Source organism: Dioscorea cayenensis, chromosome 14, assembly GCF_009730915.1.
Source record: "Dioscorea cayenensis subsp. rotundata cultivar TDr96_F1 chromosome 14, TDr96_F1_v2_PseudoChromosome.rev07_lg8_w22 25.fasta, whole genome shotgun sequence".
NCBI lineage: Eukaryota > Viridiplantae > Streptophyta > Magnoliopsida > Dioscoreales > Dioscoreaceae > Dioscorea > Dioscorea cayenensis.
This window is the reverse complement of record NC_052484.1, coordinates 6,640,342-6,658,859: the sequence shown is the minus strand read 5'-3', so window position 1 is coordinate 6,658,859 and position 18,518 is coordinate 6,640,342. Positions and strand designations below refer to the sequence as shown.

The following is an 18,518-nucleotide window of genomic DNA, read 5'->3' as shown; positions in this document are numbered from 1 at the left end:
GCACATCAAATTTCTCATCTACACCATTTCAGCCCGAACGAATTCATCAACTAGTCAAGCTATGTGGGAAGATGATTTTTTAATGCATAAAAGTTTTGATGATGATGATGGCAATGCAAATAAAAGCACTAATCCAAGTGAAAAGGAATGTGATGTTGTTGACCTTTATGGGTGGGGGATGAAGGTAATGAGAAAAAAAGAGCCAAGGCTTCAAGTGTTTGATTGGAGTTTAAAAAAATTGATCTTCCTGATGGTTCTAAAAAATGAGAATACATTCATTGCAAGAGGAAGATAGCCATAAAAGCTAGCAAGAGTACAACTCAATTTAAAAGGCACTTGTCAACTTGTATTAAGAGAAAAATTTATCTAAATCAGCAACAAAGGATTTCTTTCCAACCTGTACAAGCAGGAGGTAATGGTCATGTTGTAATGCAACCAACTATCGCAAATAGTAAGTTTGACATGGCAAAAATGAGACAAGAAGCTTCACATTGGATATTTATGAATGAGCATCCTTTTTCAATAATGAAAAGGAAGGTTTTAATATGATGCAAAGATTTGGAATGCTTGAATGGGAAAAAGTATCGCAGGTTATTATTAAGAAAGATTGTATGCAAGTTTATAGAGCTAAAAGAAAAAAAATTGAAACCATTGCTCAAGAATGTTAGAGAGATAAGCTTGACAACAGATTTATGGAAGTCTAGCAATGAAAAGATCGAGTATATGGTCTTAACAGCTTATTTTATTGATTATAATTGAAGATTGCAAAAGTGTGTCATTAATTTTGTTCATCTTCCACCTCCTCGTCGTGGTGTTGAGATTGCCGATTGTATTTTATGTGTTTGGAAAAGTGGGGAATTGAGAACTAGATTTTTACTATCTCTATTGATAATGCTTCAAGCAATGATGTGGCAATTAGGATTCTTAAAGACACATTTTCAAGAACTAAAAGGTTGCATTGTGGAGGAAAGGTATTCCATGTTCGTTGTTGCGCATACATTCTTAATCTCATGGTGCAAGATGGCATTTATGAAATTAAAGAAATAATTAAAGATATTCATGAAAGTGTGAAGTTTATTAATCAGAGAGAAGCAAGACTGAAGTCATTTTCTAATATTGTACAACAACTGCAATTACCAGAGCGGAAACCTATATTTCATTGCAAGACATGTTCAAATTCAACATTTGAAAGGCTATCTGTTGTGATGTAATTTTAAGAAGTTTTTCCAATGTTCAAAGATCGGAAAGTCCTTTATCAATGTTGTCCATGCTCTAAAGATTGGGAAAAGTGGAGAAAGTATGTGATATTTTAGAACTATTTAATGCAATCACAAAAATCATTTCCAGTAGTGATTATCCAACTTCCAACTTGTATCTTAATGAAGTTCATTGTGTAAAAATGTTGCTAGACTAAAGGGTGAATGATGAAGATGAGTTTATTTGAGCAATGATTGACAGAATGAAGGCTAAATTTGATATATATTTGGGGAATGCAATTGATCATGTCTGTGGCAGTCGCCCTGGATCCAAGATGCAAAATGACAGTTGTTGATTTCACTTTTTCAAGGATGTATTCCATTAGAGAAGCAAGAGAAAATATTGCTAAAGTTTGAGAAGCTCTACATGAGATTTATGAAGAATATGTTTGTGAATATCAACATGGTAATGAGCATAGTAGTGAAACTCCAATACTTAATAATGATAATGTTGGTAATAATGGAAAAGACTCATCAAGTTATGTGAAATCTATTGGAAAAGACTCACCACAACAATTTGATTTAGATGAGAACTTGGTTGAAGGTTGTTTTATTTTTGAAGGAGATCCTAATCAATTTAATGCTTTAGAATGGTGGAAGGGAAGTACTTTAAAATATCACATCTTGTCTTGAATGGCTCATGATATACTTGCTATTCTTATCACTACAGTAGCTTCAGAGGCTACTTTAAGTTTAGATGGTAGAGTGATTGACACTTATCGTGCTTCATTGGCTCCTGAAACAATGCAAGCATTACTCTGTGGAGAAGGTTGTTGTCAAAATCTTCATGGAGTGAAGAAAAAAACAAAGTGAGTTTATAACTGTCCTTGCTTTAATATAATTTTTTATTTTTCATGGTTTTTCTTGCTTTAGTGTAATTTTTGACTATACTTTGTTCATTTTGTACATATTAGAAAGAAAAGAAACCAATTGAGAGTTCACTTAAAATACCTTGAAGCTCAAGTTTAAAATGGTATGAAGCATTGTTTTTACATGTAAGTAACATTAAGTTTATTCATGCTTATTTTTTTTTTATCATCAATGATTAAAATGTTTTGTTTTGTAATTACTCATTTGTATAGGTTTGATGGAAACATTGGGACAAACCTTCGCATTCAAGACAATATATTCTTGAGAGGGTAGATGTTGATGGTGGATTAATTGTTTTCTTATTATCTATTGACTTATTTATTTATTGTCAATCAATTGCATGTATTACCACTTGTTTATTTTCTAATTGTTCTACTTGGACTTATTAACTATGGACTTACTTGTTTTCTAATTGTTCTATTTGTTGTATTTTATTTAAGTATAAATCCTATTTATTATTTTCACAATATTTTGAAATGTTGTTGTTTTAGTTGTGTTGCATTTGGTCAAATATGAAATGTATTTGTTTATCTTTGAAAAATTATAGAATGTTATTATTCTAGTTCACGTATTAGGTCAAGTATGAATTGTGTTTTTTGTCTTTAAAAAATTTTAGAAAGTGATCATTTTAGAATGGATGAAAAAATAGATTTTATTTATTTGATGAAAATCAAGGGAAAAAACTTTCGAGCTCGAGTCAAGCTCGAGCTTGAGCATAATGTTTATGGTTATTTTCGGCCTTTTTGAGCTTATCGAGCTCGAGTAGCTCGATTTGAGTGCCAACTCGAGCTCGAGTTATAAAACAAATACTCAATTGAGTTTGAGCCGGGTATTGAGTACCTAATTATTAGCCAAGCTCGAGCTCCTTATTACTTTGCTTGAACTAGATCGATTACACCCCTAGTGGTCCTCAGATTTTTATCACAAGTATGTTTCAAAAAGTTATATTCCACCATACTACAGATATATATATATATATCTATATATATGTCACAAATATTTGCAAAATTCATCACAAGTCATTGCAAAATGATATGTCACAAATATCATCTCAATCTTGTTACTCATTTCTTATAATATATTTATGTAGCAAATAATACTTATGTATGTCTGATTAACCTGAAACATACTAATTATTTAGTCATTAATTTAGTATCCAATTGTAGAATTTTCAATTTAACAATCAAATCAATTATTGAAGGAACAAATAATAAATAACTACTTCAACGTTAAAACTTCTATAACTCAACTATATAATTTAATTTGTTAAACTTGCTTTTGTGCCAGAAGTATTAGTTGTAATAATCTAATTGTTGATTATGTTTTAAATGTGACATATATTCATTTTGTTAAAATAAGTAAATAAACAAAAGATGACACCTTAAGATATTTTTGCTTAATAACATCATTATGACTTGATTGGTTAGGACATTCCAGGATTGATAAATCTAATAACATAAATCTAATCAATATGAAAATTCATGTACCTGATCTAAAATAGATTTAGTTTAAAATCCCACAGTGGGATTATTCTATATTAACCTTGACATTTGTAAATGAGGATTTGGTGAATCACATTGTATACTTTGTCACAATATGTGTCACAGATTGCAATACTTGTGGCCCATTGTGACATTGTTTATTGAAATTTTATTAGTTACTTCTTACAACACTTTGAGGTTTTGGGATGATTTCTTTATAAGTTGTGCCACAAAATGAAAATTCTTTGATGCTTTGGTTGTGTTGCATATTTTTGTTATTTTAAAAGGTTAGCCATTCATTTTCACCTTGTAACTCTCTTTCACTTCTACTTTACTTCTCCTATTGCTTTGACCGTTGACCACCACCTCCTTGCTTCTCCTTTTCTTCCTCTCTTTCTTGTTCTTTACCATGGATCCAAGGTGAGCTTGTGAGAATGAGATGAGGCATATCAATCTCGCACTGTAAGTCTCAATATTGTGTTTTATATAGTTTCATTAATTATTGGTGTTAATAATGATGATCTTCTCTTTATATGCTTTAAGAAATTCCATTGTTGTTTTGTTTTTTATTTTTGAAACGTGATCTATGATCTTAAGTGTACTTATTGGTTTTTTTAAGGACTTTTAGTATGCTAAATCTTATGTTTTTTTAGAAATAATGTGTAGGATTAGAGTTAATTGCTATTAGACAGACTTATCATGAAGTAGATGGTTGAGGTTGATGATCATATAATTGATTGGCATGATGGATTAGATGGATTTGCTTCCAAATTGTTATTTTTCAATAGTCACTTACTTGATTTGAAAATATGTATACTTTTTGTTATGTGATTGATGCCTTGGTTAGTACGGTAATTGTCTTAAACTATTGTTTTTTTTTTTTTTAAATATCAACCATGACAGTTGCAAATGAGAGAATAAATTTAGAAAGAATATAGGTAAGAACCAAAATTGGATGAGAAGGTTAATATAAGGAAATTGTTTTGCATGTTACTCAATTGGATGAAAGGTTTTTTGTCCTTTGTAATTCTGTTGAATGTTGGTAATAAAAATGGTAAAATCTTTTCCGTTTTCATGCCATCAAGGGAAAAACAATAACTTGAATGAAACCGGTAAAAGTTTTACCATTTTTTGCACATTCTCATAAATAAAAACTAAATTAATAATATTATAAAAAACCCATGTAAAAGCATGTACTTGTTAGGCAATAAAGTTTTAATTCTTATAAATTACCAAATATTATAAGATTGTATATGTTTAAAACAAATCTAACATTAACTTATTAAAAATTTAAAAGAGCCAAACACTAGCTACTACAGTGGAAAGGCATGTGGGAGTAAATGGGGAAGCGGGTTATTGAATCCCTCCACCAATGGTACTGTAGTAGTACTATAGAAGTATTGTATAATTACAGTGCAGTATTATTCACTAAGTCCCTATAAAAAGAGTTATATTCTCCATCCCTCCAGGATTATAGGGTATTGGGGATTCTTCATTGTCGGGTTATTGTGTTTGATATATTATCTTGGGCACACATGGCATTGCTCTACGTGTTAACCCTCTCCACGTGGTAAATTGATCTCTAGGGGATTGCTAAGCCATGATAATTAGTGCACCACAATTATTGCCTGTCCCTTTGACAACCCTCTTGTTGGATAACGTTTGCCATTTTTTGTCAAAAATAATAATAATAATAATGAAAATAAAATACAATTTTAAATTTAAATTTAAAAGCCTAATTATTAACATAATATTATATATGCTTAATTAATACCATGAGTATCTGTCTATTATACCATAACATTACCTATTTCCATGCCAATTTGTTGCAAAGAGTTACCCATCCAGTAGGTGTGGGCTTGTTAGCTAAATTTGATTTTATTCTTATGGATAATTATCACCAGTAAATCTTGACTAAAATTTAAATACTAAGCTCAAATTAAGATGAAAAACCAAACAAACATATTAGAGTAATATTCATTTATTTAACTGATGTAGTATAATTAACTCTAAAGTGGTTCATATTAAGAACAATACTCATTATTTATACATTTGATTTTAGTATTGTTAACTCTAATGGTTGTTCTAAACTCTATTATAATGCTTTTCCTTGGCATTTCTCCAACATAACTATCTTTGATGCCATATTTTTCAAATCCATTCAGCTCTCCATCCATTAAATCAATCACAAAGGAAACATTTAACTGGTGATAAAACTAATAAAATTGGAAGAAAACAGTTTAATGTTAAAAAAAAATTCTTATCTTTCCCTTAATTCCTATATCTAGGGTGATGAGTTTACAACAATTGTGTATTTTATATTATTTTGTACACTCATTCGGCATGTATCGCAATCATATTGTGGAATTCGATACTAGTGTGTTTCGCATTCTCAGGCTTAGGGCAGCATTTCAAGACGAGAAAGAGCTAAATGAAGCATTCTACATGCTAAATGAAGAAGTTGGAGCTCTCTCGGAATCATTTGAATAAGGACAAGGCAAACTGGGTGGCTTACAGGCAGCTTATAATTAACCTTACGGATGTAAGTGGATTCCAGAGAACCTTCGGGCATACTTATGCCCATAAGGAATATTCTAAGCCAAATCAAAAAGCCTTATCGCCACGGCTTATGCCTGTAAGGATTATTCTGAGGAGTTTACGATCACAGCATACACCAGTAAGGGAAGCTGCAAGAAGCAATACAAAAGACCTTACGGTCCAGCGCTTATAGCCGCAAGATGGACAATAACACATTTTGAAGACCTTACCAATGAGACTTACTAACATAGATATTCCCATAAGGCTTGTGACCATCTTTTCCAGCTCTCTTACAGCCACGTCCTTACGCCCGTAAGTAGCCCGTAAGTAGTCGGGTATAAATGGAACTAATGAGGATTTTTAGGGCATTCTTTACTTTTCTTTTGTGTAATTTTTGGAGGTAAAGTTGGGGAGGAAAGGAGACAAATTTCCAGCACTCAAGGGGCTATTTGAAGGGAGATTTGAATCCATATTCAAGGCGATTGGAGGTCATAGCCGTCAAGCTCACCTTGGTGACGTGCGTGGAAGCTTTCCTAGGGCTTCTCTGGTGATCCTCTGTCAGCACGATTGAGAAGGGGGTTTTCAAATTTTTCATATCTCATCCTATTGTTTGTATCTTTAATTCTTGTGCTTCTTTAATGGAGGGCTATTTAGTAAATTTTTGGGTATAGTTGAACTTTAGGGTTTATTTCATTGGCATTGGTTGTTGGATCTTTGATGCTTTATTTGTTCTCTTAATTGTAATAGTTTTTATTTGAATATAATTGCATGTTTTTATTGAATGATTGCTATTGTGGCGAGAGCCCCCTAGTTTCCATACGTTTGATGTGCTTTGCGATAATAAGAAATTCCCACCTAGCATAGACATGCCGCAATTGAGGGGATTGTGAGTAAGTCTCTGGTTAGATTACTTTAGAGATTCCGTCTCCCTCAATTCTTCCATGTGAGTTAGTGATAATCTCCATGCTCTTTGCAATCATTTGGAGTAGATTTTAGGAGAAATCACATCTCTACTCTATATTCAGATTATGAGTAATTTATCTATGGGGGAGATTATCTACTTAAGGGATTGTCATTAGCTAACAGTGAGGTTTCATAAAGTGTTAATGCAATTGTGTGGATGTCTATATTTACTCTGAACCTATTTAGTTACTCTTCACCTGAGAATTCTGATTTAGTATAATTTTGGAAATATCTCAGTTTAAATAGGATTGTATATTTAGATAACCTTTGTACTGTACTTCATAACCTTAGAGGGATGCTATGCCTGGACATCGTTTCTTCCCTTGATTTTCCTCCTGCTTTTATAGTTTTTCTTGTCTTTGTTTTTTTTTATTCACTCAGACAACATTTTGTCACTTAGGTTATTTTTCAGAATTAGGGTTAGTACTAGTATTCACCTTATTCCCTGTGGATCGACACTCTGCTTTACACACACTTTTATTACACGATTGGCACGTACACTTGCGTCCTTAACAAGTTTTTGGCGCTGTTGCTAGGGAGAATTAGTGATATTAGGAACACCTAAATTTCCATCACTTTAGCTATTTTTTTTCTTTCTTATTTTTTTTCTTTTCTAATTTTTTTTCTTTTGTTTGATTTCAATGTATGCCATCAAAGGGCAAGGCAACAAGACTTGCAGAAGGCGAAAGCAGTATAGAAAGAGTGATTGGAACTAGATTGAGAACAGCTTTACTGAACATGACAGGATCTTTGACACTCTGCTTTACGCACACTTTTATTACACGATCGGCACGTACACTTGCGTCCTTATCAAGTTTTTGGCGCTGTTGCTAGGGAGAATTAGTGATATTAGGAACACCTAAATTTCCATCACTTTAGCCATTTTTTTTCTTTCTTTTTTTTTTCTTTTTTTTTCTTTTTTCTTTTCTGATTTTTTTCTTTTGTTTGATTTCAGTGTATGGCATCAAAGGGCAAGGCAACAAGACTTGCAGAAGGCGAAAGCAGTATAGAAAGAGTGATTGGAACCAGATTGAGAACAACTTTAATGAACATGACAGGATCTTTGACAACGAGTGTTAAGGGAGAGCATTTGGATACCATGGCGGATCAAGGGAACTGACATAGGACCCTTTCAGATTAAGCTCGTCCTACTCTTCATGGTTCTCAATAAAGTATAGTACGCCCACAGTAGCTGTAAACAATTTTGAGCTAAAGCATGCAATTGTATAAATCGTTCAAAATTCAGTGCAGTTCCATAGATTGCCAGATGAGGATCCTAATAATCATATTGGGGGATTCATCGAGGTATGTGATATGTTGAAGATCAATAATATATCTAACGATGCTATTTGACTTTGATTGTTCCATTTTTACTGAATGGAAAAGCTAAGCATTAGCTCCAGGCTCTTCCTAGAGCATCTATCATGACTTAATAGTAGCTCATTGAAGCATTCTTGGCATGTTATTTCTCAGCAGGAAGAACAACCAAGTTGCATTAGGACATTACAACTTATGCACAATTGGACACTTAATCACTATTTGAGACATGAGAGAGATTCAAAGACTTGTTAAGGAAATGCCCACATCATAATCTCCCCGAATGGATGGAAGTTCATATTTTCCATCAAGACCTTAATCAAAGTATCAGACAGCTTATAGACTTAGCAGCGAAAGGCTTGCTTGGTAGTAAGACCCTAGAGACAGCCAAGCAGTTGATAGAAAAGATAGCTATGAACAATTACCAGTGGAATTCGAGGTGCAAATTAGTTGGAAAGGTAGCTGGGATGATTAAGGTTAGCGAGGTCACATCGTTAGCCACCCAGGTGGAAGTCTTGAGTAAGAAGATTAACAACATCTTTACTCAGAAACTAGTTGCAGTTATGGCTAGCTTATGACACATGTGGGGGAGGACACGCTTTGACAAATTGTTCCATTGTAGGAGCGGCACATGGACCCCTCGAACTGGCAGATTTTGTTAGTAGTACCCTCTAACAACAAAGAAACCCTTACAGTGGCACGTATAATCTAAGATGGTGGAATCACCCCCAATTTCTCTTGAGAAAATCAAGGGCAATAGTAAAAGCCCCCGCTAAGATTTTCTCCTCACCAACAGAATGATAAGAGACCCGTATTTGAGGAAGTACTTACTCAGTTTATTTAGAGCACGGATATTAAGTTTCAACATTCCAAAACTCGATTTCAGAGCATAGAGGTATCAATGAGAAACTAGTAGGCCTCTCTTTAGAATCTAGATAATCAGGTGGGGGCAGATAACTAAATTGTTGTCCGAACATCCTCATAGGTGTGTCTCGAGTAATACTTAAGCCCGTGCACATCTCAAAGCTATCACCTTCAGAGTGGTAAAGAAGTGGTGGTAGATAGTGAGAGGCTGATGGAGAAGGAAAAGGGACCAAAATTTGAGATTGTGGAGAGTTCGATGAAGAAGGGAGAGGCCACTCCCATTTTTGGAAAGAAAACACAGCCACCGGTGAAGGAGTATGTGCCCCGCCTCCCGTACCATCAAGGTTAAAGAATGATTGCACAAATGAACAATTCAAGCGGTTTCTGAATTTATTGAAGAAACTACACATTAATGTACCATTTGTTGAAGCTCTATTTCAAATACCAAATTACGTGAAGTTTCTCGAGGACCAAGTAGAAATTTGAAGAAGTATCTACAGTTATATTGAGCGAGGGGAGCTTGGCATTGCTTCAGAACTGACTACCGTGAAAGAAGAAAGATCTAGTGAGTTTTTTATTCCTATAACATTGGTGATTTGGTAAATAAAAAAGCCCTAGCAGACATAATAACTTTAAATCAACTAGGATAACCATGCAACTAGTGGATCGTTTCATTAGGCATCATAGGGGATTATAGAAGATGTGTTGTTTAAGTTTAACAAATTTATCTTCCTAGTAGACTTTATGATTTTAGATGTGGATGAAGATGTTGAGGTATGTCTCATTCTTGGTAGGCCTTTCCTAGCCACTTCTCATGCCCTAATTGATGTTAGCAATGGTAAAATAACATTTAGGGTTGGGGTGAGGAAGTCATGTTTGCTTTATCTGATGCCATGAAACATCCCTCTACTTCTGATGATACATGTTATTTCATTGATAAGACTGATTCAATTGTTGATGAATGTGTATAGGAAATTTTGCATAAGGAGCCTTTCGAGGAGTTATTCGATGCCCCTCATATTGAAGAGACCAACCTTTTGCATACACCAACATTGATTAAGGAAAGTACAAGCAAGAAGCATTGGCAAGAGGTCACTTCTCCCAAGAAAGGCAAGAGAAAACCTTCGCCCAATGAGATAACCTAGAGTTAGTCAACTTCATTGGTAAGTTCTCTATTTTCTCCAATCTCGCACTTGGGCACTATTTCAGTGACATTAATATTGGTTATGAGGAGTGTTTCTATTTTGAACCTCCTTGACATGTGCAATTCAGGTATGTCAAGCTCGTGACGTTAAACAAGCATTTTTTTGGAGGCAACCCAAGTGAAATTTTTCATATTTTGCTAAGTTTGAGTCCTTAGTACTAGTTTTGTAGTTTTGTTTGAGTTAGAAATAAATTGCTCGACATGTCTTGGAATTTTCATATGTTTGTTGGTTGTTTGTCTTCTTAGACACTTATTTCATCCTTCCTAGGTCATATATGTATCTGAGTTTAACTGTAGGAAACAAGGGGAACTCTACCCAAATTTTTCAGGACTCTTACGGGCTACTTTCACTCTTAAGCAGGGTCATAAGCCTCAAATAGAGAGCTTTACGAGCACCTTACGCCTGTAAGCCACCTTGCAAGGGAGTTCCAAAGAGTCCTACGAGTACACTTACAGCCCATAAGTCCATATGAGCACAATTCATAGGTTCCTTATGGGTTACATACACTCGTAAGTGAAGCCGTAAGGGTCATCCGGAGTATCTTACAGGTATACTTTAAACCCTTACGACCCATAACCTCCATGGGATACAACCTAGGCTAATTAAGTAAGTGAAGTCGTAAGGGTCATCTATAGCACCTTACAGGTATACTTTAAACCCTTACGGTCTGTAACCTTCATAGGATATAACCTAAGCTAATTATGGGAACATAATGGGCCACAGTGTAAAGTCCCTTACAGTTATAACTTATGTTATAAAGGAGATGTACCCTTACAGGGTAGGCTTTATGACTGTAAGCACCCCATAATTGTTCATTTAGAGAGACTTACAGTTGCGGCTTACGTATGTAAGCCACCTGTAAGCATCTAGAGTTTAAACACCGCCGATGATCTTTGAGCTTCATTTCTAATTGGTTCTCTCATGATAAAGGTCGCTGACATCATTTTCTCCTCCCATTCACTTTCGCTTATCTTTCTATTTTGGTTTTGAGTTGTTTTAAATGGGTTTGGACTATTTCTCAAGCTTCTCACCAGCTGGTTTTCATTTTCCTCTTTGTCTCAAAAGGTAACTCTCATTTTTCATGGTTCTTAAGTTGAATGATGAATAATTCGATTGAAAATGATTGTTTGCATGTTTAGATATGTTATTTAGTTATCAAGATGCAATTATTGTAAAAATTTTAAGCTCCATTATATAGAAGAGGTCCTTATAGCCTGAACACATGGCTTATAGCCATAAGGTCACCGTAAAGATGACTTTCCCAAGTCTTACGGCCTAAAGCCTTCCCGTAAGCAGGCTGTAAGCACTTTTGATTTGAGAAAATTGCATATTCTTGTGTTCTACACTTTGTATTTTTTTATTGTAAAATGACTAAAGCAAAGAAGACAACATCCCAACTGACCAAGAGGGGTCAAACCGAGGCTTCTACCTTAGGAACGATCGTCGTAGAGAAGACATTAACTCCCCCGAATCCCTCAACCCCCACATTCTCTGAAGCTCGCTTCCGAGAGCGGTTCACTTGTTTGAAGACGAAGCAGTTTGGCCAGTCCTGCACTATGGATTGGGCTATCCTCGTGCAGCTAGGGCTCGAGGAGGAGATTTGGGGGATGATGCAGTCTAACAGATGGAGCCGATATTCTCTTTCGAGGAACAGGTCTATAGAGACACCACCCTTGAGGTTCTCTCCACCTTTGAGGTAGACTGAGAGTTGGTAGGCTTCGATAGAGTTGGCACCATTAATTTTCAGCTCTTAAGTGAGCAGCGACATCAGTGCTACACCAAGTTCTTACTACTAATAGAGCTATATGACACTGATTTCAATAGCACCCCACAGTACAAGCAATTATTTATTGATTTCCTCCCTAACCTCACCGCTAAGGGCAACATCTGAGCAGAGAAAGAGGCTATGAGCCAAGCCTCGTGAAGGCCTCTTACTTCACCAGGCCATCCCCAGGTATCTTAATGTGATTATGGCTCGATCTTTCATAAGTAAGGCCGATAGTGGGATGCTATGCCTGGATATCACTTTCTTCCTTGATTTCTTCCCTATTTCCTCCCATATTTTCTTGCTTTCACTTGCTTTTGTTCTCACAAACATCATATAATCTTTTAAGCTATTTTTTTACTATAGAGTCATTACTAGTATTCACTTCCTTCCCTATGAACCGACACTCTACTTTATGCACACTTTATTATGTGATTGGCAAGTACACTTGCGTCTCTTTCACTTCCATCTTCCAAATAGAAAGTTATTTATGAATTTTTACTTGTTGAAGTCATCTAGGTCAAAAGAAATGAAGCAGAGAGTCATAACACACACATAATAATAATTTTAAATAGAGTGTTCACTATGTTTGGAACTTGAAGTTTTTAGCATTCTTGTATTGTTGAAACCCGAACTACTTGGGAAACTCCCTAATTTTTGAGCACCTAAGGTATTGCACTTTCTCTACTTAGTTTGTAATGTTTTATCTTTTTTGCTTGAGGATAGGAAAAAGCTTAAGTGTGCGAAAATTTGATGAGTGTACAACAATCATATATTTTTATCACTTTGTGCACTCATTCGGCATGTATGAGAACCATATTGTGTAATTCGATACTAAATGTAGTGTGTTTTGCATTCTCTAGCTTAGGGTAACACTTTAAGATGAGAGAGAGCCAAAAGAAGCATTCTAGATCCTAAAAAAAGAATTTGAAGCTCCCTCGGCATCATTTGAATAAGAACAAGGCAAACTGGGTGGTTTACGAGCAGCTTACCAACCTTACTACTGTGAATGGATTCCAAAAAACCTTGCAGGCATGTTTATGCCCATAAGGAGCTTTCGGAGCCAAATTAGAGAACATTACTAGCATGTCTTATGCCTGTAAGGATGCATGTAAGGACCATCTAGAGAAGTTTATGACTACTGTATACACCCGTAAGGGCGGTCGCAAGAAACAACACAGAAGACCTTACGGTCCAGCTCTTATGGCTGTAAGCTAGACCGTAACACATATAAAAGACCTTACAAACAAGACTTATGACCGTAAGTATTCCCATAAGGCTTGCCACCATCTTTTCTAGCTCCCTTATGACCATGTCCTTATGCCTATAAGCAGCCCGTAAGCAACCAGATATAAATAAAAATTATAAGGATTTTTAGGGCATTCTTTACTTTTCTTTTGGGTAATTCTTGGAGGCAAAGTTAGGGAAGAAAGGAGACAAATCTCCAGCACTTAAGGGATTATTTGAAGGGAGATTTGGATCCACATCCAAGGGGATTGGAGGTCGTAGCCGTCAAGCTCAACTTGCCGGCTTACGTGGAAGCTTTCCTAGGGTTTCTCCATCGATCCTTCATCGGCAAAATTGAGAAGAGGGTTTTCATAATTTTCATGTCTCCTCCAATTGTTAGTATATTGAATGTTTTCCCTCCTTTAGTAGAGAGATAATTTATAGATGTTTAGGTATAGTTGAACTCTAGAGTTTATCTCATTGGTATTGGTTGTTGGATCTTTGATGCTTTATTTGTTCTCTTAATTGCAATCGTTTCTATTTGAATCTAATTGCGTGTTTTTATAAAATGATTGCTATTATGGAGAGCATCCCTTAGTTTTCATACGTTTGATGTGCTTTGTGATGAGAAAAAATTCCCACCTAGCATAGACATGCTACAATTCGAGGGGATTGTGAGTAAGCCTCTGATTATGATACTTTGGAGACTCCGTTTCCCTCAATCCTTCCAAATAAGTTAGTGATAATCTCTATACTCTTTACAATTATGTGAAGTAGATTTTAGAAGAAATTGATCTCTACTCTGTATTTGAATTATGAGTAATCTCTCTATGGGGGAGATTATCTACTTAAGAGATTGTTATTAGCTCACAATGAGGTTTCATAGAGTGTCAATGTGATTGTGTGGATGTTTGTATCATCTATGTATCTATTCAATTACTCTTTGCTTGAGAAATCGGGGTTTAGTATTATTTTGGAAATTTCTTCATTCAAATAGGATTGCATATTTAGAAAACCTTTGTTATGTACTTCATAACCATAAAGGGATGCTATGCCTAGACATCGTTTCTCCCATTGATTTCCCTCCTGCATTTACAATTTTTTTGGTCTTTTTTTCTTTTGTTTACTCACACAATATTTTGTCACTTAGACTATTTTTCGGAATTAAAGTTATTACTAGTATTCACCTTCTTCCATGTGGACAGACACTTTGCTTTACGCACAATACTATTACAAGATTAGTACGTACGTACATTCGCGTTCTTATCATAGGGATAAGATCAAAATTTTATATTTAATTTTACTTGCAAATATACAAATTATACTCTTCTACACACACACACATATATATATATATATATATATATATATATAACCATAGAAATAAATACATAAATGATGAAGAACCTTAAAACCCCCACCCCAAAAAGAAACAAGAAAAAAAGAAAAAACAAAAACCAATGAGTGCATGAGACCCAAGAAAGTCTTCCCATGTGTACCATCTCTCATTTGATGTCAACAGTCTTTACTGTTCCTCTTTGTCACACAATTAATCCCTTGCATTTCCTTTATTCACCATAAATTCACATGGACCATCGAGTCATTAAGTACACCCTTCCCCACAACCAAACCCTCTCATATCTCTTGTATATCTCCCTCCCACCAAATATTTAACATCTTCTCTTTATAAACCTCTTTATCTTTCTCAAAACTTTCAACTGCTACACTCTACAACCCAAGTACTTTCAAAGTCCTCAAGCTCTTTTTTTGCAACACAAAGATTATAATGTCTTCAAGCAAGAGAAATATGACAATCAGACGACAGCCGATAATAGTCGATCTCGGCTGCAGTTGTCGGAGAGGGAAGCTCTCTTCGATCTTCTTTTCACCAAAAAAGCCGAAGAAACACTTTAACTACTTCTCCTCCTCCTCCACCACCTCCAACTCCACCACCAGCACCACCACCTCCTCCTCCTCCTTCTCATACCAACACAGTCCTCACAAGCCCAATGTCACCAAATCCCAGAAGAAAGGAAAGATAACAGAAGAGAGTGTGGCAGTGGAGAAGGACTCCTCAGAGCCTTACTTAGACTTCCGTGAATCAATGGTTCAGATGATAGTCCAAAACGAGATCTACGGCTGGGATGAGCTTAGAGAGCTTCTTCACCGCATGCTCTCCCTTAACTCTCCACAGTACCATCCTCTCATCTTACGTGCTTTCTCTGACGTCTGCCAGGCGGTATTCACACCTACCTCGCCATGAGTGTTACTGTGTTAGCTTGTTAGGGTTTTAATGTTGGTCTTCTGTTCATGGAGTGAAGGGTGAAGGGTATCATTGTGAATGCGCTGTGTTTTGCGTGTCTTTCTGAGTTAATGTTGTTTATCATATCGATTTCATAAACGCTGACATGTTTACTGCTTTCTTTCATCTGTGAGTATTAATGTATGACAACTATATATCTTTCACTTGTGTGTCTTTTTCTCTCCCTTTTGTCATGCATGCACTCACGTGCACTCATTCATCAATCAATGCTGTAAAATTTTGGATTTTTATGGATTTTTATTAGTATATGTAAGGAAATGGTAAAAAGCAGAATAATAATTTAGTTTTGAAAATTCTTTCAGTTTTGTTTGGAAGGTTAATTATATGCATAAATAATAAAATTTTGGAAGCAATATAATGAAGAGATACATGCATACATATACATATGAATAGGTCAAACAAAGTTCATTATATATAATTCCATGTTCAATGACTTGATTGCAATAAAAAAATCTTATTTAATAGAAAACAAGGTTCATGTGTCTTATTAAATGCAGAATTCTCTCAAGCTACGTATACAACCTGTTATATATTTGCTCTAGTGCACATATCTGTTTCTCTAAAGTAAATGATTCATGAATATACCTTAGTCACAATTTTTTTTTTAAATAGTGACTATATATACATGAAATTTTCTATGATTTTAAGGAGTATATATGCAATTGCCATTTAATACTCATTGTTTCATTTTACTATAGTAACTAGGGATTAATCATTTTAATTATGAACTTTAATACTAGTTTGTTAAAGTGTCACATTTTAAATCCAAGACAGAAGAATAATATTTGTTATAGGCCACATTGCCTTGTCCTAAATATCTCAAGCCTCTAATCAATACTAATATCATATAGAATTCACTTTACAAAATATCATAATTTCAAGCTTAGAAGTGACATAATAATAAATTATCTATACATAGTACATATAGGTGAAGAACTTTGATTATGATTATGTTATGATAATTTCATTCTAGTCAAATGTGCTAATAATAAAATATTAGTCCTAAACAAGTTTTGACCATTAGCAAAAAGCCATGGTCTATGCCTCGATCTGTTGAGTCTAGTCCTCCATTGCGAATAAAATCAAATACAAGCAGATTCATTTTATTTAAGCGTTACACATGAGATCATGGTGCATAAAGTCAGTACTTACCCAATTAATTATTATAGTGCCTAACGTTATGTGACTTCTACTTCATGATGAATCTTTTATTCATCAGTGATCGACAAAATGATATACTATTATTCATTTATTGAGAGGACGTATTAGCTGTAAAAATTGGGTAAGTGGGTCTCAAATTAATTTCATTTAAGTTATACAAAATTGAAGTAAATGCATTTAATCCTGCACTAACTAATTCTCTCACAAATGTACTTGGAAAATCTAATGTTATGGTTGACATGCCTTTGTGAATAAAGTAAATTTCATTCATTTAAATGTTCTTATTTGAGTAATTTTGTTAAAAAAGCATCAATTAAATGTTCTTAAATACTTTTGAATGTTCCAAGATAAATTTAATTTTATTTGGGTCTTTTCTGCAGCACAGGGATAATCTTATATGTATATCTGTCTTTGATAATTAATGAAACTTGTTGTTACTGTGACCATAACAAAGAGTTATCTTAAATGAAACATCACGTCAATGGATTTCCATCTATTTTGTTGAATAAAAAAAGCATTAAATTATCAATTACCTTAAGCATTCCTTATATTATTTATTTAATATAAAGTTTTGAAATATTGAAAACTATGTCTATGTTATAAATAGCAGAGTTCTGTAATTGTTGAAATTAAAGATATAATTGCTAAAATTAAAGATGATTTTTGGTTCTATGATATTTCAAAGAGGTTTTTGTAAGGGAGACAAACCATGTTTATATGATTGTTTTAAGTGCTAGTAAAAAACTTCATGTTTTCGATAATTTTGTTTCCTAAAATTAAGTTGTCTTGCATATATGCTCTTCTAAGTTGAATAATCAAGTTGCCTTCTAAAGTTTTCTCCCTTATCTAAGTTGGAGTTTTCCTTGTTTAAATTTATTTTTCTCATAGGAACATAATTTTTTTCCTTGGAACTAATTAGATTTTAAACTTTTCCAAAATATTATGTAATTTTCAAAATTTTAAAATTAAACTTTCATTCTTTACTAAAAGGAAAATATAAATTTTCAAAAATAATCATAAATGGTACGTGAAGGAAAATATAATTTTCAAATTAATCATAAATGGTGCCATAATAGCATTGATTTTTCCAAATATTATGTAATTTTCAAAATTTTAAAATTAAACTTTCATTCTTTACTTAAAAAGAAAATATAAATTTTCAAAAATAATCATAAATGGTGAAGGAAAATATAAATTTTCAAAATAATCATAAATGGTGCCATAATAGCATTGATTTATAGCATGGAGCCCTTCACCATTTAAGGAATGAAAATGACAATTATTTGTATTATATTTCATATCCATGACCTCTCCCTTGCTAGACAATGAATAAATATGCAAATGTTACAAATAGCAAAATACAAAAGTGATAATGGAGATATTAATGATTAGAATATATTGAATATTTTAGATACATTATATATTTTGAATCTATTTCTAGTGGGTTCATTATTTATATGTTTTATATATTAGATGATAGTATTATTTAGGAAATATCTTATGCTTAGAAATAGATAAGCCTATATTAAAAAGTGTCAAAAATGTTGT

The 18,518-nt window shown here is 34.0% G+C and overlaps 1 protein-coding gene across 1 annotated transcript; it reads left to right on the top strand.

Annotated features, from left to right (window-relative positions):
• The first annotated feature begins 15,163 nt into the window (after positions 1-15,163).
• On the top strand, positions 15,164-15,912 carry LOC120276385 (transcription repressor OFP8-like). The gene has a single exon (XM_039283112.1). The coding sequence runs from the start codon at positions 15,273-15,275 to the stop codon at positions 15,747-15,749; it is 477 nt and encodes a 158-aa protein (XP_039139046.1). The 5' UTR covers positions 15,164-15,272; the 3' UTR covers positions 15,750-15,912.
• Positions 15,913-18,518: the final 2,606 nt, after the last annotated feature.